General features: G+C 42.4%; 1 protein-coding gene across 1 annotated transcript in view; it reads right to left on the reverse strand.

Moving 5' to 3' along the window:
• The window catches only part of dchs1b (dachsous cadherin-related 1b), a 117,057-nt gene that overhangs the window by 72,736 nt on the left and 17,748 nt on the right, over positions 1 to 26,573 (reverse strand). The window contains exons 2-4 of the mRNA XM_015961641.3: positions 20,065 to 20,900; positions 19,787 to 19,984; positions 17,231 to 18,004 (exon numbers count right to left, since the gene is read on the reverse strand). Coding sequence (XP_015817127.3) covers positions 17,231 to 18,004; positions 19,787 to 19,984; positions 20,065 to 20,886 — 1,794 coding nt within the window. The 5' untranslated portion in view covers positions 20,887 to 20,900. The remainder of the gene's footprint in view (positions 1 to 17,230; positions 18,005 to 19,786; positions 19,985 to 20,064; positions 20,901 to 26,573) is intronic.

Genomic DNA, 26,573 nt, shown 5'->3' on the forward strand with positions numbered 1-26,573 from the left:
CTCTAAGGCAGAGCCCTGCCACCCAACACAAAAAGCTCATTTCAGCTGTTTGTGTCCAGGATCTCTTGTGACAGTTCAGAACAGGTGACCATAGGTCAATGTCAGTGTCAGGTTTGTTTATATAGCCCCAAACTGCTTTGTGACAGAAATACAACATACCATACCGTACCAGTTTATTTGTATAGCACGTTTACAGCATGAGAGTTAACCAAAGTGCTTCCCATAAAATACATTGAAACACAATAAAGTAACAACTGATGAAACAAACAAAAAGATCAGCACAGGCATAGTCATAAAATCACAGGCCAAAGGCCAAATGATAAAAATTTGTTTTTAAACGAGATGTAAAAGAGGCAAGAGATGGAACCTGTCCAACCAACGGAGGAAGTGCATTCCAAAGAGTAGGGGCAGCACACCTATCCATTCCCCCCATGCTTTAGATCTCATCCAGGGCGTGGAGAGCAATAAGAGATCAGCGGACCTCAGCGCTAGCCCAGGGACATAAGGAGCAAGTAGCTCAGAGAGCTACAGTAGTGCAAGGCCACTGAGGGTTTAAATGTGAAAATCTAAACCTTAAAACAAACTTTAAAGGACACCGGAAGTCAGTGAAGCTGGACAGGACAGGAGTAATATGACTATGGTGGCATAATGAAAAGAGAAATAGTTCAAGACTTACACATCCAATATGCAAGGGTGTGGGAGAGGTACGGTGGGAGGGGTCAAGATATCAATCTAACTGGGTTCAAATGCCAAAGATGACATCAGAACGAGAAAGAACCAGTACATTTCCTTCTTCACCACAGGAGACACCCTCATTTCTGCAGACAAAGTCCATCTACCATTCATGGTTGCTCCATCCCACCTTCTCTTACAAACAATAAACTGGGATAATTAAACTCTTCCAATTGAAGCGCAGATCCATTGTGTTGCATCAGTCTCATTTTTTTTCTATGAAGCATTAAGGCTTCAAAGGTCAGTAGAAATTATCCTTGAGACAATAATATAAATGGTAAATGGCCTGGATTTGATATAGCGCCTTCTAGAGTCCTGGAACCCCCCAACACAACCAGTCATTCACACATTCACACACTGGTGGGGATGAGCTACGATGCAGCCACATCTGCCCTGGGGCGCACCGACAGAGGCGAGGCTGCCGAGCACTGGTGCCACCGGTCCCTCCGACCACCACCAGCAGGCAACGTGGGTTAAGTGTCTTGCCCAAGGACACAACGACAGCGACAGACTGAGCGAGACTCGAACCTGCAACCTTCTGATTACGGGGCGAGCACTTAACTCCTGTGCCACCATCGCTGTCTCTTAATATCTCTAAAAACAGCTCCCAATTAAGATTTTAAGACCTTAACACAAGTCTATGAAAACGATGCTCATCATTCATCGATTTTGCAGGCGCAGCTGAACCAAAATTGATTTCCTTGGTGGCATCTGAGCCTCCAGTAGCAAACAGGTGACAAAGTCATGGTGAGTGATGATGGATGCAATGAGAATAGTTCAGATAGCAGACACACCATCCTGATCCCTCATCACACACATGCTGTCAACATCGCCTGCAGCTGAGAGATGTGTGACTTGGTGAGAAACAGACAGAATGTGAGCCACAGAGACGGAGCACGTCAGAACAGAGCCAGCTGTTAGCAGCATGAGATGATTCACCAAATGCTCCATCGCGCCGGTGCCTCTTTGTGTGCTAACCCCAGACTTTCTCAGCAGTTATCACCTGTTAGGTGTAACTGATGCGAGTGGTGATAACTGCAACCTACAGCCTGTCTTCCCTTAACTGTGGATCAAAGCATAATAGTACACGCTGATGGATTGATCAAAACACACAACAGACGACGTTCCAGCAAAGCAGCAGGGACTTTTCATTCATTCCTCAGCTGCCACTGCAGGAGCGGAGACATTAACCGGGCAATAAATTTCATCCTCCAACACATTTTTAAGCCTAATAAAAATCAAAGAGAGTGTATTTAGTGAGTTTCGGGCTTGAGAAGGCTGTCTAAACTCTAAGTGCAAACCATGGTTTGTTCTGGCTCTAGTTCCTTACGAAGGGGGAGAGGATTCAGTGTGACACCACGACACTGAGCCAGTGTTACAGGAAGAAGAAGCTTCCAGTGCATCACCACATTTCCAGCTCTAACTGATATGGGTTTAACAAATGGGATTAGCCTCAGAAGGTGTGCATGTGTTTGCTTAAAGGGGCATTATGGAAGTTTGACAGCCAAAACATGTATAGAAATAATAAATTTCTTCTTCATACATTCTCCTGCAATGCCCTGGTCCTGTAGAATGAGCCCTGGCATTTTTACTGTGATTGCCTATTTTTCTGTAAAATCACAGAAAAAGAGAGCTGCTCGGGTCGAGCAGGCTGCTTCATGCATGTTCACGCTCAGGCATAGCCCTCCGAACCGTTCTTTGAACGTTGTTTCAGCTGTCATCAAGGATATAAATGTTACAGATACAGAAGACGTCACTGGTGGTTTAGCTCGTCTAGTAAGTTGTCGGGCAGAAGACCTGGGTTAGATTCTGGATGTGAACATAATTGTTTTAGAGTTTATTTTTTACATTAATGGTATTTTTACAGTAAGATGCCCAAATTTTTATTAGAGACTCGCTGAATGGCATTGAATTCACAGATATAAAAGATGTGGGTTCAACTTTCATTTTGGAACAATTTTTCAAGCAAGGGAAGGGAATGATCTGAGCATGCAGGAGGACTGACCCGTCATAAACCTTTGTCGGCTGTGCTGAAGAGAAAGGTACAGAACCAAATTATTTAATTAATTAGCTGCGCGTTCTCCTGTTCTCCGGGCCACACACACACACACACACACACACACACACACACACACACACACGGCTGTCTCAGCTGTTATTTTCGTTAAGGAGTGTGCACGTACAGCATGCGCTCCTCGTGCACGAACCTCCTATTGAAGCTGCCGTTACGCTTTTGGCCTGACAGGGCAATCGCGAGCATAAAAATTCAAAATTCCGTAAAGTCTCTTCAAATACAAAAAGGTATTAAAAGAAGGATTTACCAATTTTCAGCTAAAAAGAAGCCATCGTACTGATTGGTCTCATAGCTCTGATCAATAAGTAAATAAATAAACTGCTTGATTTTGTGGGAGATTCAAACTTTTTACACCTGCAGCTTACCAGAAATATAATAAAAACCGTCAGATTTACGTTTTTTTTTTCTTACACAAAAGAAAAGTATCAGTTGGAAAAAATGAATTCCAGTCCACTGAAATAAATAAATATAAATGAAGTATCAACATTTCCTTCCATTGTGAAGCCAAACTCTTTCTTTTACCGGCACTACCAAAGTCATACTTTTAGAGTCAGACTCTGCAAAGATAAAAAAAAATAAAGTTTGATCTTGCAGCAGAAATATGTAGATCAACAAGAGTCAACACCAGGAAGAAAAGTAATATCCAAGGTGTATTTTTATTTTTTATTCAGGAAAATATATTTTTAAGGCACAAAATTATTGCACTGCAGCCAACCACTAGGGGGCGTTTGTGCTTTTAAATGAGTGGTTAATTGAAGAAAAAAAACATGTTTTATGATTATTTCTGATTAAAATCAGCCACTGAGTTTTTTCATCTAGGCTGGACATGAAAATAACCTCCTACACCTATCTCCTGCATTCGTTTCTGACAGAAACACAGTGAAACGCTAGGATTTGAAAAACCTGACAGATCTACATCACACTGTCGCTTAACATTCATGAACTCAACCATCTTGACTCGTGACAGGGAAGGCTGTTGCTGTTTGAGCGTCCAGGAAACAGCAGAGAACGTTTTGAACAGTAGAAGCTAACTGTTACCATTAGCAGCTCCTCCACATAGCAAACCTCCTCCAGGCTTGTGTTATTTGTGGAGATAAATCATCAACGTTGCAAAGTAAACAGAGTCAGTGGTAGAGTCACATTGCTGTTAGCCAATCAGAGGTGAGATGTCCAAATATCAGGAAGTAAGACTCCAAATCCTGACGTCTAGAGATCTCTCCTGATCTGGCTGTCGTCTAGATCCTGAAACAGGCGCACTAGGGCTTTTTGTACCCAAAGTACAACTTACAAAGCATTCATTCTTAGAGACCGCTGTAAATGTAAGGATCAAACGAGTGAACCACACCTTTAATCATTTTCCTCCCCTCTCTTATTATACATGTCTTTAGTGCTCATGATTCCCACGCTTCCTTTCTTTTGTCAACCTGCCAAACACTGCTCCCTAAATTCAAGCACCTAAATCACATTTTATCAACAGACCTTGCTTAATACCAAACTTCTGTTCTCTTCTTTAGTATCAACAAGCAGCACTCCATCTTTTCGTACGTCTCCCCAAAGAGCACATCTGTGTGTCTGTCTGAGTGATCGAGTACCGTTTAACAGGCCTGACCAGAAAACCACATGCTGAACATCACAGAGCAGAGGCATCACCTGCTGAAAGTGATATCTTGGCTTCTGCATGTACACATAGATGCATGCAAATGTGCATCTGTGCATGCATTTGCACGAGAGCCTTCTGCTTCAATGCCTCAACTACCTCCAATATTTCCCCCCTTGATTTTGTTTTTATGTTTATTGCATTTGGAATGATTTTGTAGTATGCTTTCAAAATTTTTTTGTCTTGCTCGTAACTCATAAATTAATGTCTGCAGGTGGTGTGTTTGCTCCCAGTGCTACCCCAGCAGCCTGGTTGTGAGAAAGTCTTCATGTAAGTGGATTTAAAAAAAAATTCTCTAAGCACAATTATTGGAAGAAAATGTACACAGAAAAAATGTGCAAACTCAAAAACACTTGCAAATTTGAGATACAATGGAATGAACGTACACGTGCTTGGTTCCTCTCACCATCAAATACAACTCTCCCAATTCTCACGACCTCTTAACACCTCAGGGTATGAACGTGGTTATGACGGACACACACACACACACCTAACCTTACAATGCCTGGGAAATACTTCAAGGAAGTAGAGGAAAAGGAAGGCCAGGAAACCAAGAAATAAATAACTCCTTTGTGTTGTCGCTACGTAAACAGAGCAGCACATTATAGATTACAACAGCGACTAAACTGATAAGACATTTCCGACACTCAGCATGTAAGCGTCCAAGCAAAGAGTGGTAGAAGAATGAAAGATATAAAGAAAGAGTAACATAAACAGTGAATAAACGGGAGAAAATGAAAAAAATTACCATATGAAAAACTGGAATCAGGCTACAATCAAAACACAGGGATCACATTGAGCGGCGTGTCCTTTTATACACATTTCCTTGCTTTCAAATTAAACGTTGGCTTTTTCTTCATTTAATCAAAAAAATAACAAACAACGTGATCATTTCAACATCCCAACTGTGATTATTATCTACTGCAAATATTGGTACAATACTGAGAACGCTCTGCATTGGTCTCGACTCTCAGGAACGAGACAGAAACTCACAACTCAATCCCTATCTCCAAACCCAAAACACAACCATTTCACCAGCTGATCCAGTTCCTAAATGAGTCTTCATCTGACAGCGAGGGATACCCGAGGCGCCACAACGTAAATCCTTCAGTCAAATTAAAAATAATACCAAACAAATCTGGAGAAGCATCCATTAGTTTAATGGGCTGGCTTATTTGTGAGCATGTGTTCAATCTGTGAGGCCACTTATTCCACTGACAGAGGGAAAAAAGTTTACAGCAGCAACCATTTTGCTGCAAATCACAACCCTTGTGGGTAGACATTAGCTTGGAGACTCTTGGCTCGGTCACAGTAAACCCTGAAAAATGTGCTGGAATGAGCTGATCAAACCTAGTCAGCCACTGTAGTGAACTGGAAAACCACCCGTGATGTCTGGCAGGGGATTACGCCGGCAACCAGTGCCAGAATATCTGCCGGGTAAGATTAGAAAATGGAGGATTGGCTGGTTAAAACTGTTGCAGCAACTAGGATTGAGGTCCAGTGGGTTCATTTGAAGGGTGTCAAAACTCAACAGGGCTCTTGTTGACACTTTTATGCCCCCTTCACTTGAAATGATGGACCCTCTGCGCTCAACATGATTCATACAACTATGTTACTATCAGGGACAATCTGGGGGAAAACTTCCTTCAGTCGGTACTCTCCAAATAAGGTTCTGCTTGTTATTTTCTGCATCACTGACATGCTCTCCTGCACCCTCACCACAAGTAAAAGTCTGTGCCTCATTCTCACAGAGATCCTTTCATGTTTGTCCACAATCGTATCGGGACCAGACCTGGCAGGACTCTTTTGGACGGTGTCAGGAAGCATGAAGCTACCGCAGGATGGGGTCGAAGCCTGAATACGAGGCCACTCTGGCCAGTCTTGACTTTGGTCAGTTTTGCTTCAAAAAGAACTGAGCTAGGACTGAGGACATGGGCTGCCAGGCACGTTGCAAGATTTTCAAAAGTGTGGGGGATGTTGTCTGTGCCTAAAATAATTTCATGTTATTCATCTTGTTAATGTAATTTCCATAATAGCGGAGCAGGTGCGAATTTTAGACGCGTCACGCATGTCTCCGTTTTAAACATGTTTAAACTGTTCAGAATACAAATCCAGGCTCTGTCTCGTTAGATTGGTGCAACTAGAGTTTGTACTGAATGAAACTTTACATTAAACCATGTTGAAAAGAAAAGGATCCGATTAAATCGTTGTCCCCTCATTTACAGTCACGTAGTACAGCGCAGCGCGCGTGACTCTGGGGTTAATCAAGTTTAATTGTTTCTTTTTAAAACAATCTTAACAAGAAGGCAAAACAGTTAAATGGCAGGTTACAGATATTTACATTTGACTGTTTATTTTGACAGATAAACTCAAGGATGTTGGTTGTTTTGAAAGAATTACCCCAACACACACTGATGCGCACACAGATGAGCTGACATTTTAATCGTTACGCACATCGCGGAGGTAACTAAATCAATCAAGAAATGATTCCCATCAGAACATCAGAGCTTTATACTGGACACTGTGTTCAACGCGGATCGGAGTGCACACGGTGGACAGTGAGCTGAAGATCTGTAGAGGGGAGCGCAGCGCAGTGCAGAACCACGGCGCATGCGGTAAGATTTCCTCCCACTGAAACGGTCTGGAAACCCGGTCTCTCTGAGGGATGTGTCACCTGGAAAAATGTTCTCTGATGATGAAACCTTGGCTGAATAGCGCTTGTTCCCGTCTCTAATATGGAGACGCATGACGCATCCAGTCTGAGGCAGAATAGCCTCTTCAGCTCAGAAAGCACCGGTAGAGACATTTGATCACGCACAAAGTTTATGTGGAGCAGAAGCGGTCGGGCCACGGCTGGTGAAATGTTCCTAGCCTACATGAAGTGAAACTGTTTAATTGTAACAATAATATGTTACTGGACACGCTGGTCTGGTTGGTTAGACCAGTGTTTGAAGTGGAAAACACACACACACACACACACATACACACACACGTACACACACACACATACACACACGCACACACACACACACACACACACACACACACGCACACACACACACACACACACACACACACACACACACACACACACACACACACAATTTAAAATAATTCTGATAGCGTGGACTAGAAGACAGGTGATGGTTTACGTATTTAAATGATGATCAGGCTGCTGTAAAATGTAATCTCCATCCACATCCAGACACAATTATCCTCTATTCTTTCTCTATTTGCTCTGCTCTTGTCTGGGCTGACGTAGCTGACGGTGCGCGCGGCACGCCTAGCGGCTGTGATGCACATTTTACGCATTTGGAGAGGTGGGCTGGATACTTTGCTTTTACTGGAAGATGGATTTTTTTCCCCAAAAATGTCGGAGATTTTGCCCCATGAATAATCATAAAAACTACTGGTCTGCATGTACCCTTATGAAAGAGTCCTACGTTGAGAGGTAAATATTAGAAGTGCAGGTAATGCATTCTGGTGCCTATAAATGAAAAATGGATGAAAAATTAATTGGGAGTTGTAATAAAAATGAACTTGTCATCTGTTGTATAATTGCTTTATACAAGTTATTGATCACTACTGTTTGTCAATCACACTTATCATGAGGATGTAATCAAGGAGAGCCGAACATAATGTGATCATGAGGATGTAATCAAGGTAATCCTGGTGGAGGTGTGCAGCTTTGCACGCACATCAGGGAATGTATAAGGAGCAGAGCAGAGCTCAGAGCTGTTAGAGCTGTTTTGAAGGATTCTACCTGACGAGGTTCTTGGATTACATGTGTTATCATGGATTACGTTTTCTAACTGGGGTGTTCAGCTCTCCACCCATAAGCAACGGTAAGAGAAATGTTTTGTTCATGATTGATAACTTGTATGAATGCTGGTTGAATAAAGCCTTGTTGTTCCTCTAATATTCAAGTTGTGTTTCATTGTTTCTGGCGTCGACTTGACAACGATCCTGATTAAATAAATATAAAGTGTAAAAAGAGACTTTGAGTCTTTTAAGGTAATTAAAATAAAATAAAACATTTTATTTTAGAACATTTTTGGCGTCACGAACAGGATCAGTCAAGCTATTCCAGCAACAATGAAGTGTTTTTGGAGAAGCAAAAAGGAGCCGAGTGCTTCTGGGGAGGGAACGCCGATTCCCGTGCCGATTCCCGGCTGGGAAACGGAGGAGTTCCGATCCATTGGTGATATGTTAAGGCAGCGCGGTGGACGCCCTGGGCCGTGGGGAGAGTTAAATGGAGTGGTCAGCCCCGCCGTGGTGCTGGACCGTTTGACGCGGATAGAAGTTAAAAAAAAAGCGCCGCTGGCAGGAGTGAGAGATATGATGTGGCTTTTTGCAGAAGCATGGAAAAAACAGGAGTTAGAATTGAGCAGTTGTAGAGAGCGAGCGGCGCAGGAGAAAATCCATGCTGAAGAAGTTGAAAAATCATGCTCAGAGTTTGAGCAGAGAGTGTGTGTGATGGGGAAAGAGCTAAAACATGCTCAGAATGTTTTGGATAAAACGCTGACTTTTGTGTCTCGAGCGCAAAGGAAGGAAAAGAAGCGACCTCGTAGAGCAGGTCCTGCTCAGATCCGGGCGTTTGTAAAGAATGTTGGTGAAGATTGGAACCCAGAGAAATGGAACGGGGATCTTTGGGGGGATGATGAGGAGGAGGAGTGGGCGATTAAACCTGACCCACCACCTCAGCCCTTGTATCCATCATTACAGGGGATAAAGATGTCAGAACAAAGACCTATTACTAGGCGTCGGCGAGAACAGCAAATTATTCCACCAATACTGGTAGATATGGTGGATGATCAGGGACGGCTGGAACTCGATGAGGCGGGTAATATAAGAAGGATGTTACAACAGCAGCCACAACCCGCCCCTAGGCTGCTAACAACGCTAGAGGATTATTCACAAGATGAGTTAAATCACATGAATGGGAAGCTGAAACAGCGCCCAGGCGAACCAACTGACTCCTGGCTTAATCGCCTTATGGAGGATGGCGCGTGTGATATAGCCATAGATGCCGGTGATGCCATGAGATTTTCAGGATTAAGTACTGATGCACAGATAAATGCTGAATACCGGGCTACAGTCCGGGCATTGCCAGCTGATGAAGATTTCAATGTGGGGGATGCATATGCTCTGGCATGTCATGTAATCTATCCTACCACGGCGGACTGGTCTGAGATTAAAGGGCAATGGCAGACAGTGAGAGATGCCATTCAGCGGCTCACCAGACTCACTATTAGAGAGCAAGTGGCTCGAAACGGGGGAGCTGGAGTGGTGGACTGTAACATCTCTAAGGCAACTAGAGATCACCTCATCAGACATGCCCCACCACATTATAAACCCATGGTGACCAGCTTGTTGTTTGGCGCGGCAGACCAGACTTTTGCCGCGATAAAAGATCGTCTTGGCGAACTCACCACGCTGGGTGATTGGTCTGAGACGAGGAGAGAGGGAGCTAGAACTGAAAATAAACCCAGGATTGATCCACATTCAAGGGGTCGTAAAGGGGGGGCAATGGGCCCCTCTAGAACAGATCTGTGGAGGGCACTGCGACAAGCGGGAGTGCCGTTTGAGGAGATTGATGGATTGCCCACTAATGCATTGATGGAGAAATGCAGCCAAATGGGACTGAAGGTCCATTGTCAGTTCAGACATTGTCCTGAAAAGGACGACAGGATGTCTGTGTCAGAATTGGTTGGAATGTTGCAGAATGTGATCAGGGAGGTGGCGTCGAAGCCTGCTGAACCTTCCGCCCCTCCCAAGGAATCTTCAGAGGAGGAGAGTTCAGATGAGTGTTATCAGGTGGCGGCAGTGAAGCGTAGAAAGAAAAAACAGCACCGAAGGGAACATGATGATGAATAGGATGAAGGTCAAGCTCAGGTTGTTGCCAGTGCCTCAGGATGGTCAATAAATGATATCAGACCACATGTGGAATTACAGATTTATTGGAAAAAATCAGTACAGACAGTAATGGCATTGGTTGACACTGGGGCGGAGGCCTCGGTAATTCATGGCAATCCTGATAAAATAAAGGGAAACATTGTAGAAAAAGGAGTATCAATGCTCCACGAGCAAGTGGCAGACGTTCCAGAAATGGATGAAGTGCCTTTTGAGGTAAAACCAATCCAGGATTCTCCTGTGAAACTGGGGGTAAGATGGAGCGAACTCACCCCAGAGCAGCAGGAGCGAGCCTGGTTCACTGATGGTTCCTGTCAATATGTGGCAGGAACCAGGAAATGGAAGGCTGGGGCATTTAACCCTGGTACACAACAAGTTATGGAACTCACAGGGACAGGAAAGAGTAGTCAATGGGCGGAGTTGAAAGTAGTACACATGGTAATAATGACGGCTGGGGTGCAGGGAGTAAGTATTTATACTGACTCCTGGTCAGTAGCCCAAGGAATGTTAACTTGGATGCCAACTTGGCATGCTACACAATGGAAGATACATTCAAAAGAGGTTTGGGGAGCTGACCTATGGAAGGACATTTGGGAGAAATGCCAAAATATTCCTGTGTCAGTATTACATGTGGATGCTCATACTAATAACAATGATCCTGAATCCCTGCATAATCAGACTGTAGATAAGATAGTGAAAATTCAGGCTGTAAGACAATCAAGTCCTGGATTAGCCAAATGGGCTCACGTTACTGCTGGACATTGGGGTGTGCAGGGAACATTGAAATGGGCGAGGGACAGAGGAATAGATCTCATCATTGATGATATTAAAACTGCCATAGAAGATTGTGAACCTTGTCAACATCAGAAAAAGAGAATCCCTCGACATATACAGGGACAGATACATCGAGGTAAACAAGCGGGACAGTGTTGGCAGATTGATTTCATTGGACCATTGCCAAAAAGTAAAAACTGTAAGTATGCATGCACAGCCGTGGATACGGTGTCAGGGGTACTGGTGGTGCATCCGTGTCATAACGCCAATCAGGAGGCTACATTGAAATGTCTGTCATTAATAGAGACCTATTATGGACTACCTTTGCAGGTTCAGACTGATAATGGTACCCATTTCACTGGAAATAAGATCAAAGAATGGGCAGAGAACAACGCGGTAGAATGGATCTATCATGTAGCATATCACCCGAAAGCTAGTGGACTCATTGAGAGAATGAATGGGTTACTGAAAGAGAAACTAAGGAAACTATCGGTTACTAATTCTTTGGACAAATGGAGAGAAAATCTGACTAGGGCAGTACATCAGTTAAATAACAGACCCGTGGGGGATGGAGTTACTCCACTGATGCTAATGGTTGCCAGGGCAGGAAGGGAAACAACTTCTACTGACCCTCCTATACGAATGTGGAAACTAACTTCTGAGGCAGAACTCCCTGTTAGAGCAACTGCGGGCTCTGTGGGATTAGATCTTAAAATCTTGGAAAGCATCACTTTAGTAACCAATAAAGTGACAGTGGTAAAAACAGGATTGGGAATTCAATGTCCACCAGGAACTTATGCTCATGTGTGTCCAAGAAGTGGTTTAGCTTTGAGGGGTCTAACCATTTTAGCTGGGGTAATAGACTCAGACTATCAAGGGGAAATAGGTGTGGTGTGTCAGCATACAGGTAAAGAACCGTTGGTACTGGAAAAAGGAGACAAGATAGCTCAGTTAGTAATCAAACGGTGTGTAATGTCCAAAGTTGAAGAGATTACTAAACCTACCACTATCACTCAGAGGGGTGAAACTGGGTTTGAATCATCAGACTTTACTGCGGGGGCAAAAGTGTGGGTGGAGCAGCTCAATGGTCCTCCCAGAGCTGGAGAGATTATTGCACAGGGAAAAGATGCTGTGGTAAGTGTATTGTTCCCCGGAGAGGAAAAATGGATTAATATTCCGATAAACAAATGTTACAGGAGAGAAAATTAATGCTTGTCATTCTATCTGCAGTTTTGTATGTATCCCATAGGCGGGTGTCTGAGTGACGGTGGTTGACTGGGTCCCCTTCCCCTACAAAAGGATTGAACCTTTGTCGAGGCGATGGATGGGCTCCGCGGACCTGGTGGTGTCGGATGTTTGGTCATCGTCCTCCATGTCCTCGCTGTCATCGCACTGAGGGCACATTTCTGTTGGGGGCTCACGGAAGGACAAGTGTTGGAAGAAGGGGTCATGGGCCATCTGGAATTGGTTAGCAGTATGTCCAACCGCACTCAAGGCACATTCACATGCAGAGCAAATGACGCTTGCTACTTGGGAAACCTAACATCTACCGGTAAGATGTACCGGTGCAGAGGATGTCTTAAAATCCGAGGAAGGGTGATCAGCCCAGGGGTGTTGGTTCAAGGATCAACAGTAACCTTTAATTCTGCAGCGTGCATCTGTGCATACCATCAGGGGAATGGTACTTGCATACAAAATGGCACAAATTGGAGTATGAAGGTTGATCGCGATTTCCGGATCAGGAATGGAACTGTAATCACAGGAGGACGCGCCTATTTGTACATATTCTGGGTGCTGCCCGACACAGCTAGAGCTACGCAGACAGCTGTAGCTCCCCTGGTTCACACTTGTCAACAAATGGGACAAATAAGGGTAGCCGAATATGTGCGATGGACTGTGAAATTCCCTCCTATTCCGCCTTGCAACAGGAGGAGGCGAGCATGGTATGACACCGTGCTAGGAGGAACTGGAACTTTGTATGGTCTGGCTAACACAGCAAACAATGAGGTAACACGAACTATGCTGTCCAACACTGGAGAATACACCGCACAAGCTGTCACCAAGACTGCAAGATGGATGCCTTCGACTGTATCTAGTCAGCTAGAAGAAAGTGATGTGTGGAAAAGTGTATTTAAATGGAATCTAAAGCTTTGGAATGAAACTTATGATGCATTGCATAATTTGTCACACATAGGTAATTGGACAGTCTGTTCCTTGCAGACTATTCATGCTGAGACACAGAGAAATAGGTTTCAAATACAGGTAATGAGTAATAACTATCATGCATGGCGAACATTATGGAACATCAGTAGTTCATTATGGCTACAGCTACATGCAGAAATGACGATTTGTAATAAATCTATGTGTACTGGATACTGGGATCAGTATAATATGACATCAGTAATGACTGTGTGTAGATATCAGATACTGCCGGTGATAACCACTAAAGGGTTTTGGTATCTCCATGTTAGTGGAGAGTGGTGGGATGTTAAAACAAATCGAACATATGAAGTAAAACACTGTGATGAGACTGATAAGGGTTTAGCCTGCCCATTGGTAAAAGGACATAGCAATCCATGTTTCACTGATTCAAGGGTCGTACTCTGTGATTGGACGGTCACACCCCCAGAGGAACAGTTTTGGCAGGTGGGTCCTAACACCTTATGCGTGGCTACAATGACCAATTCCCCACAGGTACCTTCAGTTCCCTTTTCAGGTTGTCTCAAGGGTATACATATGTGGGAATGGAATAACGTGACCTATTGGTTGAGTAATTACACTGTATCTAGTCGGCTGACTAAGATACAATGGGAGGTTTTACACTCCCCTTGGACACTCTCACTGGAACGATTCAAATGCGCATTGGATGGTTCCACTGAAGTGGCAAAATTGATTGACTCTCATAGGTCCAACCTTTCCAGGCTCATGGTGTCTACTCTTGTGGCACAAGGGGAAATAAAACATGTTGCTACATTGATTGAACAGGCTTCCGCTCATCATTGGTGGGATATATTTACAGGCATGTCGAGTACCGCTAATAAAGTGCTAATTCCACCTATGATTGCAGCATTAATTATAATCAGCATTCTAACATTGTGTAATCTTATTATTTGTTGGTATGTTATTCGATTAAGAAGAGAAATAAATTGGGTAATAATGCAAAGACTACGATGAAAATTAAAGTGGAACTACAAGGTATGTTATAAATGACGTTGGTTTTGATGGGGAAATGGTGATGGATATGTTACATAAATTAGATGAAAAGTTCAAGAGTGGAATGTAATAAAAATGAACTTGTCATCTGTTGTATAATTGCTTTATACAAGTTATTGATCACTACTGTTTGTCAATCACACTTATCATGAGGATGTAATCAAGGAGAGCCGAACATAATGTGATCATGAGGATGTAATCAAGGTAATCCTGGTGGAGGTGTGCAGCTTTGCACGCACATCAGGGAATGTATAAGGAGCAGAGCAGAGCTCAGAGCTGTTAGAGCTGTTTTGAAGGATTCTACCTGACGAGGTTCTTGGATTACATGTGTTATCATGGATTACGTTTTCTAACTGGGGTGTTCAGCTCTCCACCCATAAGCAACGGTAAGAGAAATGTTTTGTTCATGATTGATAACTTGTATGAATGCTGGTTGAATAAAGCCTTGTTGTTCCTCTAATATTCAAGTTGTGTTTCATTGTTTCTGGCGTCGACTTGACAACGATCCTGATTAAATAAATATAAAGTGTAAAAAGAGACTTTGAGTCTTTTAAGGTAATTAAAATAAAATAAAACATTTTATTTTAGAACAGGAGTTTTACTTCATATTTTAGAAATAAAAATGACGAGGGAAAACATTTATGATGTCTTTTTAAACAAAATTTTCTAGCGCGACCTGCCTGCTTCACTTAAGTCACTGCTTATTCAAGTCCATCCAAAATTACCGTGGCCCACCCAAAAATGAAAACCTGGCGCAGCGCCTGTTATAAACCTCTGCAAATAGTTGTTCTTCACTTTATCAAACTCAGAGTTTGTACAGCTAATGTCAAGATGTAAAATTATGAATTCAGTCGAGCTCTTCCCTCCATCCCTCTTCTGTTTCTCCTTGAAACCCAACATTGGCTGCCGGGTTTCAAGGAGAAACAGAAGAGAGAGGGGAAGAAGGAGATGAGGCAAACAGAGTGAGTGCGAGAAACTAGACTGGTGTGGAGGTAAGCAAAACGGCTGGAAAAGTGTGGGTGTTGAACGATCTCAATAAGAAAAGTGTGGGTGTTGAAACCCCCACATCCCCCACAGGTGGATGTGTGCCCATGTGGGCCGCTGCCACCATGCTCCACCCAGTACACTCAGACACTGCCACCACTGTTGTTTTAAGTGGCACACATGTCAAAATTAGGGGTGTTTTGGCAAGAAACAGGTGTTACAACGTATATAATGTTAAAGGCCCATTAGTTGTCACACTGGTGTGCGAAATTTGTTCTCTGCATTTGACCCATCCCTTGGGGGAGCTGCAGACACGGTCATACTTGGGAACTATTTGTTGCTGGGTGTCAAGTGGGGAGCATCAGGTCCTATTAGTCTTTGGTATGACCCGGCCATGGATTTAAACCCATGATCTCCCAGGCTCATGGCAAACACTCATATCACTAGGCCACCGAGATGTATCACAATAAAGAGATGGTACAATATGATCCAATACTTAAAGCAAGATGCAATTTGCTCATTTTAAGACAGACGTTTTTTGGGGGGGGAATGCAAGCTATTTCAGACATCCAGTGTTATCAAGATCTTGCTGTTTCATCAAAAGAAATGACGGTTAAAAACTGCTGCCACCTAGCAGTTGGAGTTTGAATTGCACCACACAAAGGAAATGCAGTAAATGGAAATTCTTAATAAAAAAAATTCCTACTGTTTTTTATTTCGATTAGGTATCATGACACAAAATAATGTAATATTTCAGTAAATCTGTATTTTGTCACATCCCTTTCGTGCTCAATCATGAGTCCACTAGGTTCTTAGTGAACACTAGATGAGTCTTGCATTTTATAACCCTTCCAAAGGTCAAATCCAATGGTTTCCTCACATCACAGCTGGCCGTCATCTTATTGTACGTATCCCTAAAAAAACACAACCATTCCCGAATGAAAATCTGCATCCTTTTCAAATTCATGTCCAATGACCCAACAATAACGTTAAACTCAACTATTTATCTACTTCCATTTAATATTATCCGTGGTCCAGCACCTCTTACTGCTACTCTATCTCTAGCAGCAGCCTTTATTAAAACATACTGGGAGTTAGTCAGAAATACTAGCATTGTGCCTTTTGCCAAAGGCTAAAATCAACCAGTAAAAACATTTGGTACAATAGTTCATTATGCCATGTTTAAGCCCTTAGAGGAAAACAAACAGCTAAACGTCCATATTCATGTCCCAGCAAAGGTTTTCCTCAATTAAACAAGGATTGTAGAGCTACAGGGGGATAACACACAAATACAGAGGGTTTTCCTCCCACTTCTGGTCTGGATACCATAACAGTCCAACGAGGTGAGAAAGGACATTTCAAAACAGAGTAATTCTCCTCAGAGTCGCTTCTGGAATTCTGGTATACTCTCCTGACTTCTCAACTTGTTTTTTTTTGCCATACCTTTGTAAATCCTTTCCTCCTAAAATGGACACTGAATAGCTTCACTGCTCTCTTTGCAGCACACAGATGTTTTTGGATCCCATCACACTGAGTTAGAGCCTAACAGTGGGCTGTCCTCTTAAGTGGGTCTCTGAAACAGAACTTTGAGACTGTTTCTAACGTAGGATGCAAGTTTTATTTCCACACTGCATCATGTTCATTTATAAATCAGGTTTATGTCAAGGAAATGATCAGTGAAAGCTTAAAGAGATGGTCCAAGAGAAAAACAGGAATTGAAGGGGGGGGGGGGGGGGGGGCGCATGATTACTTGGTTTTGCCTTGATAAGTAGGACAAGAACGCTGTAGCCAAGGCACAGAAAAAATGAGCACCATGAAAATTAATATTGGTCGTTTTCAACAAATGAAGAACAGATGGAAAAAGGACAATTTTGTTCTCTTACCTCTAAGAAGCAGGATCCAGCTGCAGTGTTCTCTTTAACAGAGGCATTGTAGAACCTTTTGGGAAACTCTGGAGTGTTGTCGTTGACGTCCTGCAGCACAATGTCTACCTTCACTTTGGACGACAGAGGGGGGCGGCCACCATCCGTTGCAACAACAGTTATACTCGGGGCTGGCTCTGATTCAAAGTCCAGAGCAGTTGCAGTTGTAATGATCCCCGTAATTGGATCGATTGAAAACCAGTCAGAGTGAGAGTTTTTGCCCTTCAGTAGGCTGTATCGCACGTCCCCATTGGGGCCCTGGTCCCTGTCCCTGGCTGTTACCTGAAGAACAAAGGACCCAGGGTACACAACCTCAGGAATGGTCTGTCTATAGGCCTGCTGGTCGAACAGAGGAGGGTTGTCATTGACATCAGTCACTTGGATGGTGAAGGAGGACTCCGCCCTAAGAGGAGGCGTACCCGAGTCTGTGGCCATCACCCTGAGGTCATAGGAATCACGCTCTTCTCTGTCCAATATCTGGTCTACATATATCAGGTAAATGATGCTGTCTTTGGTTGTGAGAGCAAACTTCCCATCACCCCCCTCAAGGGAGACGTTAACATTGGCGTACTCTCCATAGTCTGGGTCGGTGACTGATATCCTAGCTACATACTGGCCTGGTTGGGCTCCCTCTGAAATTCTTGGGGAGCCATCCTCACTGAGAAAGATGATGGTCATGGTGGGCTGGTTGTCATTGAAGTCACGGACATGAATGGTAACAAACGCATTGGTCACCTACAAAGAGATTACAGTATAGTGTTAGTGGTACTTGAGAGTTTAGTTTGGGTTTGGTCATAAAACTGGAATTTGGACATCTCACAATCTTTTGATTGGAGCAAGACATAAACAAACATAATTTCCAGCTGTCACTGATTATAAATTGTAAAGCCGTAATTGTTTATTTTCAAATTAACTCAATATGCTAAAAACGATTTGTAATTTATTTGACAGTGGCAATAAATGATGATAATTAAAGATAGATGAAAACAATATGTTTCTTTTATACAAGGGGTTTGAAAATCTGTCTAAATCCTTTCATTTTTTTAAAACTGTGTAATAGAATGTTTATTGCTATGTATTAAGTTGTCATGCGAGAACGCTGACACTAACAGAGGTCTCTGGAGCAAATTTGAAGTAGATCGGATTTATTGCTGAGTAAACCATAGTGAGCTGCTTTTAACTAAATGCATTTGAAGTTTTGCAAAAGTTAAAATGATTTATAATTTTGATCAACTTTTTAAATTGCTATTAATAAAAGCAATAACAATAACAAGTTTAGTTTATATTAATCATTTGACATCAATTAAAGAGGCAGACTTTGGCTTGATGATGTTGATAAAAGAAAGCCAAAGAATCTCCAATGTCATTTGTAGTGAATCTTAAAGGGAACATAAACACATGAATCAGATTTACTTTCTAATAAAACGTTTAAATATTCTTCTCCAAACAACAAATTAAAGTGTCACCGGGACCCTTAAAGGAATAACTGCAAAAGTCATAAGATGTCTTCGTCTTGGAATTTTTTTGTAATCCAGTCATTCTATGTTTAACCCTCTCAGTCTCTAAATAAGTTTTGATAAAAGGACGAACAACTAAGTCCGTCAGGGATACTTCTGAGTTAAAAAATGTTCAGAAAATACATATGTGGAGTAACCAGGTAGGTTTTAACTGTTGCAAATCTGCAACGCCTGCCTCCAGAGGGTTAAACAACTGTCTCCTCAAAAGGCTCCTAGGGTGATGATGTCTAACTCCAGCAGTCATTGGGTGAAAGGTCCTGGACAGTTTGTCCCAATGATGGACTATTCACACCTAAATATAATTTAGAGTCACCAGTTAAATAGATATTCATCTTTTTAGGGCTGCGGAGAACTTGTAAAAAAACTAACATAGGCATGGAGAGAACATGCCAACTCGATACGGAAAGGCTGCACCGGTAGGATTTGAACTAGGGATCATCTTGCTACAAGACAACGGTGCCACCACCTGCACCACCTAGCAGCACAAAATGTTTTCATGTCCATCCATTATCTGAACACGTAGCCGGGGGGGGGGGGGGGGGGGGGGGGGGGGGGCTGGTGCATAGCTCCAGCAGTCAACAGTCAAACAGGCGGGGTACACCCTGGACAGGTTGCCAGTCCATCACAGGGCAACACAGATACACACAGGACAAACAACCATGCACACACACACTCACACCGAAGGACAATTTCGAGAGGCCAATTACCTGACAGTCATGATTTTGGACTGTGGGAGGAAAAGAGAACCCTCACATGCACAGGGAGTACATGCAACTCCTTGCAGAAAGACCCCAGGCCGAGATGTGAACCCAGGACCTTCTTGCTGCATGGCAACAGCGCTAACCACGGTGCCACTGTGCAGCCCATGTTTAATGTTCAGGTTTAAACCAAAACTTAAATTATTCCATCATCATGAAAAATAACAAAATGGATGTTAAACAATTTAATAATCACTAAGCATCACTTAATAAAGCACAGTTTATAACTATTAAGGGGTTACCTCAGGCTGGCTGGCATTATCTTTGGCTTGGACCACCAGTTCATGGACCCTCTTCAGCTCAAAGTCCAGAGGTCTATTTAGAGTGATGACCCCTGATTTTAAATCAATGACAAAGTAGCGGTCAGGGTCGCTCTGACGGCGGTTGATTTCATAAAGGATGAGACCATTGTCGCCCTCGTCGTCATCTGTAGCAAACACCTGCAGAGACAAAGTGAGTCAGTTAATGAAACATGCTGTAAACAGTTTCAGTTACCCAGCAAAACTACTAATATACTAACCTGCAGAATGCTGCTTCCTTGTGGGAGACTCTCAGAGATGATTGCATGATATCGGCTCTGGTTGAAGACGGGGGCATGATCGTTGATGTCAGTTACTGTCACTTCCAGAGTCAGAGATCCAACCCTCCTGGGCGAGCCCCCATCAAAAGCTTCTACAGCCAGTGAGTACGACGAGCGTTTCTCTCTATCCAGAATTCCATTGACCACTAAATCTAGATACAAGACCTTGTTAGCACCTCGTTTAGTCTCAAGTCTGAATGTCTGGCCGACGTTTCCCTCTTTAATAGCATAGCCTTGAGTGGTCAGCTGGTCTTTGTCGGAATCAGTCGCAGGGTCCAGGGAAAACCTCGTCCCCACTGCAGTGTGTTCAGGGATCTTAAGAACAACCTTCTTTTTGGGGAAAACAGGAGCGTGATCATTGATGTCGTTAACAGTGATAGAAACCTCAATGGTGGTACCCGTCATCGTCACAGCGATGAAGCTGTAGTGGTCCCTCTCCTCACGGTCCAGAGTGCGCGCTGTTGTAATGATGCCCGTGGTCTCGTCTATATGGAGGTCGCTGCCAACTGCTTTACCCTCATGGTCAGAGATGAAGTAAAGGGTTGCTGTTTCACCGGGTGGCAATCCCGCACTGATATCTCCAACTATGGTCCCTGCTGGCTGGCCTTCATCCAGCTGAAGCTCCAGCGCTCCAAGAACAGTTGCTGACCGAATCAGGATGAGAAAGAAATAAATCACCAGCCTCTGTTGGCCCAAAGTCGAACACAAGCAGGGTCCGCTGACCCAAGCCCTCCGTCTTGACCTTTTACTTAATATTGGCATGACTGGGCATATACCTGGAAGAAAAACACACAAAATAGAAAAACATTTTTTCATGTGTTTTCATTTATTTTTTTGCTCAAAGACATCTTGAAAACTTCTAAGTGTTCCATATTTCAAAGCTGAGTAATCATCCTAAATCCCTGCGTGACAATGTTCTAACACATTTACAATCCAGAACTAATATTAAAGATGTGGCATGATAAATTTCAGCTTTGTCCCCCATAAAACAGATATTTATATAATGGTACTTTATACGTAATGTTTTGGGAATTGCTCCTCAGCTGGAAGGTTTAAGAAAGCATGAAACTCTAAATCCGTCTAGGATCAGTTTGAGAACAGTCATTAAGATCATTTATTTTGAGGGCCACTTTTTTTGGTTTCTTCATCGCTGAGAACATGTTAAATTTCTAGAGCGTTACAAAGTAAACCATAAAAACAACACACATGGAACTTGGCACTAAGACATGAACTGTTTAGTCCCATTCATTCTAATAAAAAAACAAATTCAACATTTTATGGTTCCCAACCTCTAGAATATGAGCACATCCACAAATCCCTTCCCACTTTTGATACTAAATCCATCTCATCTATCATATACTGAGTGAAGCATTATACATGCAACACCTGTCAATAAAGTTTTGCATCACATTGTATAAAAACTACAGTTTTACTGCTGTTCCAGGAAGTCAAATGTTTGTTGTTATTTGGAACATTAATCTCATGTTTTCAACCCTTTAGAACCCAACCCCTTTTGTATTAGAACACAGATTGGAATAAATACATCAAAATGTAGAAAACATTTAATAAAGTAAAAAGATTGAATCATTTTCATTATTTATATGGACAGAATGTCACTCGGGGTTTTCAAACTTGAATATTTGACTCAAGAAGCAATTTTGATGTTTGAAAGGGGCTGTGACACCAGTGTCACCTTGGGTCCTTAAGGGTTAAGGGCTAGGGTAAGGGTTATGGTCCATCTAGATTAGGGGTGTAACGGTTCACAGGGCAGTGTTGAAGCATTTTCCCCCGTGACATTTGATGTAAAGTTTTCATCCTACAACAAAAAGTACGGCATGGAGGAAGCTCGTTATTTAAAACGAGTTTTAAAGAAAATTTTCTGGGCAGAGTGAGGTGAGTTTTTAATGCCCGCTGCAGAAATTAAAACACGGGGCATCAACAGTCAAACACAACACTTGTCTGTATGAACGTGACACTCATAGCTGCACGAATAATCTGTGAAATAATTGAAGACGTCATGCTCGATCAGCAGCCTGTGATGACACCTGGTTCTTCTCACTGCTTTACATACTAAATTAATATAATAATAATAATATACCAAAAACTAATCGAACCGAGCTCTTTAAAACACTGAACTGAACCAAATACGATTTTTGCGTACCGTTGCACCCCTAATCTAGATCTAACACTCTGAGTTTAAGCAACAAATTAAATCCATCTTCTGGTTCTTTTGGAAAGTTAAAGGTACACTAAATAATCTAGTCATATTTTTAAATAACTGTATTGTTCCAGTAGATGCTACAATGACCAGGGGTATCAAACTCCAGTCCTTGAGGGCCGCTATCCTGCATCTTTTTGTTGTTTACCTTTCCCACAGTTGATTCACCTGTACAGCAGCTCAGCAGGCTCTCCAGAAGCCTGTTAATCACCTGCTGATTGAAATCAGGTGTGTTGAAACTGGGAAAACACTAAAACATGTGGGATAGCGGCCCTCGAGGACCCGAGCTTGACACTTGTGCTTTACAGGTGAATGAATTGTCTCTCAGCCCCTTCTGCTCCTTTTGGGTAGAATACCGCATTTGTAACATGAGCTTCTCTGTAATGGTGACCTAAAGTCTTGCAAAGTCACGTATCTCGTGAGAAGCAGAGCAACAATCCATGCTTACACCTCAGAACCATAGCTGTGAAGTCTCCTGTTTTGGCCGGGAAACTCACATATTTTATCATAGTAGTATTTTACCAGAATATTCCCGTTTTATGTTCATGTAAAAAAAACTCTTTCCCCACTCCCTCGATATGACGGAGGCCGGAGCCTTGCTTGCATAACCCTTCTTGCTCAAACCAGATTTTTTTCATCATGGCGGAGCCTCCGAAAAAAACAAAAAAAAAATTGTATCCGTTAAAGAGAAAAAGAACATCTGTCCGAACAAGGGGTCAAACAACAGTCAACATCAGGAAAGTGTTTTCTGAATAGTGAGCTCAGAGACAAAGAAGGATTCTAACTGGATGCAGACGTTGAGATCATGCCATTGTGCTTGTAGTCCACCTTTAATATTTGGTCAGCTGGTTTGAAAACATCGGCACAGAGTGAGTGTTCCTTTTACGACACTGATCTAAAATGAACACTAGGGGGTGCTAAAGAAAGCCAGAACTGTCTTGTGTCCCTTTAAAACAAACGTAGTTATTTAAAAAATAACAAAGAGCCAAATATCTTCTGAACACTTATTTATACTCCGATTTCTATGCAATTTAAAAAAAGCAAACAAGACACATGGTGATGAGGTTCACAAATATTTCACTACTTTTATGTGATGTTCACAAATAGAGAAAGCAAGTTTTGTTGATGACGCAACTTCTCAAAACAGCCTGCAACATAAAAGTCCATTTGCATAAATCAGCTGTGTGACAAGAACAATGCAGCTTTGAAACATCAATCTTAAAATCAATACTTAGAATCTATGGAATATGAAGGACTTGCCCTCCTAGTCTTTCTTACAATCAACAAATGCAGGAAAATAGCAGTGGCAGACTGCATGAGTTGTGGGTGTTGGTCCATATTGGTCAGCCATATTCACCCAGATAATCACTCCCATAGTGCAACTATAATCTGGACAGTTAACTTAAGGAATTTCTTCCGACCCTAAAGCAAAAAGGCAGCCTGTTTCCAGTTGCAGTGCTTGCTCACACATTCAAATGAAATGCTCACAAGTGACTTATCATCTAACTTATAGTAATATGATAACAGGATGTAAAAACTTTCTTTATATCCTCCAAGCATTATTCTTGCATCACAGCTGTTATAGCAAATCTGCAAACCAGCTGGTTTTGAATGCAAACACGGAACAGTCACCCTCTTTGAGTATTTTCGCAATTCTGGATGAAACGAGAGAGCACTAAGCACCAGTCTCCATTTTCTGGGTCCAAATGTCTTTTGTTGTCCGTGATTTCAAACTGTGTTTTTCTTTTTGGTTCTGGTTGAAGTGATAGCAGCCGACTGTTTTTCCTTCTGATATTATTGACCCGAGAACCTTTCACACCAGTGGTGCTCTGTTGCTAAATACGTGAGCGTGTAATGAATGGAGGACCCAGGGAAGTGTGCAGTTTGACGAGACCAACAACCAGATAGTCCAGTAGTTGCTTTTGTCCGAAACGTGCTATTGGCAGAGGTTTTTAGACTGATTCATGAGAACCACTTCATTCATTTATTTTGTTTGTTTGTTTTTATCTCCATAACATATTTTTCTAGCTATACTATGTTAGACTGTTGTCAAGAGGCATGAAAAAAGATGTTTTAAGCCAATTTGTTTTCCATATTTCCCGTTGTAGCTTTAATGTCAGGGTTTTCTTTTAATTTCTGCTGGTGAAGGTTCTCAGTCTTCCAGGTCATGGTAATCCAAAAGGGTTCAATTGAAGGCACCTTGATTTCTTTGGTTTCTTTTCATTTCTTCACCAAGAATGTTGGTAAAAAAAAATAAAAAACTATCTAAATGACATCCAAACATGTGGCTGAAATGGGGGTGGTGTGTTATGACACAATTTCCACAGTTGAAATCCCTCAAACAAAGTTGGACTTTATGTAATTAAACTAGCAATATGTTTATTTTTTTCATGATTGCAATGTATGGTTTTCCGACTTTAAGCACTTGTACAATGAGATGATGTCATCAACTCTAAACTTTGAATGCAAATTCTTCTTACTGTCAAAATGTTTCTTTTATATTATTATTATTTTCCGTGCGTTTTGGTGTCCCTTGTGTCTCCATTTAGATTTATTCTACGCCTTCCCTCAGCTCCAGTCAGCGATCGTGCACACCTGTTTCTCATTACTAATCAGCTCACCTGTCCCTGCTTTGTAATCACTCCTCTCAGTTTATAAGTTCCCCTGGTTCATGCACCACACCAAGTGTCACACGCTCCTGTTATGTCCAGTTGTTTCCAGTGTTTGTACCCAAACTTCTGTCACACATGATGAGTAATTGCATGGCCACCAGCGCTGACGTCGTTAGGTCCGTTTTAGGGGGGCTTCAGCCCCCCTAAAATAATCACAAGCCCCCCTATCATTTTGGTTTATTTTATTTTTTCAGTTAACTTTTTTTATTTGTTCACATCTACATGCTCAACACAATCACGACACGTGTAGTTGGTACATGAGTTTTTTTTTTTAGTCTGAAACAGAAATAATAATTAATGAATATAGAACTACACCGTCGCACACAGGAAGCATCAAGAAAGGACTTCCTCCCCTTAAGCCCGGCAGCTTTGTTGACAAGTCAGGGGCAGGGGTTATACAGCAAAACCTTTATATCGATGAGCAAACCCTGCTCAGCGCTCTTGTAAGTCACTCAACATCACATTAGGGTAAGACAGCAACAGCAGCACACCGTTAATATTTCAAGGTTATAGTTCAGACGAGAGAGGAAAATGTTACCTCACCGACATGCTAATGCTAACTCCGCTAGCATGTTTACATGCCGCAAACCATAATGAAAAGCCGCGCCATAGTTAAATGGTCGGAAAACTCCCCTGAAGTGACGTGATTAACGAGTCAGCCAGTTCATTGAGTGACTTAGTGCCACCAACTTGAGCGTACAGTAATGAGTCTGCACAAACAGAACCTGCTCTGCGCTTGTGTGCAGGAGCTGCAGCCCTCTGTGGGCTCAACTCTGTCTCTGCGATGCAAATCTCTCCCTGCTCTCCTCAACAAGTAGCCTCTCCAACAGTCAAACACAGACAGCTCCGTTTTATCCAATCAAAGCATGTCCAGGAAATACTGCTTTACAGAAAAACACCCATTTAACAGCTTACTGAACTGCTTTCTGCTGCTGGTTAGCTACCAGTCACCATACACTGCCTGCAAAATACTTTGTTGTAATTCATGTGTCATGATTAGAGTGACCATATTTGACTTCCAGAAAAGACACATTGCCCATTCCTAAAACTGTTAAATTGCACTATTTTCAGTTAAAGAGGACGTTTAATTTCAACATATAAAGTGTTTCTTCTCTGTTTGGTTAGACATAAATGATCTCTTGATGTGTAAAAGGAAGTGAACAGTGGAAATGTCCCAGGAAAAGAGGAGGGTTAATCAACCTAATTAAATATAATTATATAAAGTCCTCTTTATCTGAAAAAAGTGCAAATTTCCTGGCAGTATTTCCTGGACATGCTTTGATTGCATAATGGAGAGCTGTCTGATTGGCTGACGGAGAGGCTACATTGCTTTGTAAATTGCAAATTGAGCAACAACAGGGAGATTTGTGCAGGCAGAGACGGAGTTGAGCATGCAGAGAGAGGGCCGCATATGACTGCAGAGCAGGTTGTGCTCTTGCAGATTGATCACTGCACGCTCCAGTTGGTGGCACAAAAATCACTCCACACTAAAAACCTGAATCAGAATATCGCCGAATATGTATATTATTGACCATTTTTCTATATTATATATTTTTCTA

Source organism: Nothobranchius furzeri, chromosome 10 (genome assembly GCF_043380555.1).
Source record: "Nothobranchius furzeri strain GRZ-AD chromosome 10, NfurGRZ-RIMD1, whole genome shotgun sequence".
Taxonomy (NCBI): Eukaryota; Metazoa; Chordata; class Actinopteri; order Cyprinodontiformes; family Nothobranchiidae; genus Nothobranchius; species Nothobranchius furzeri.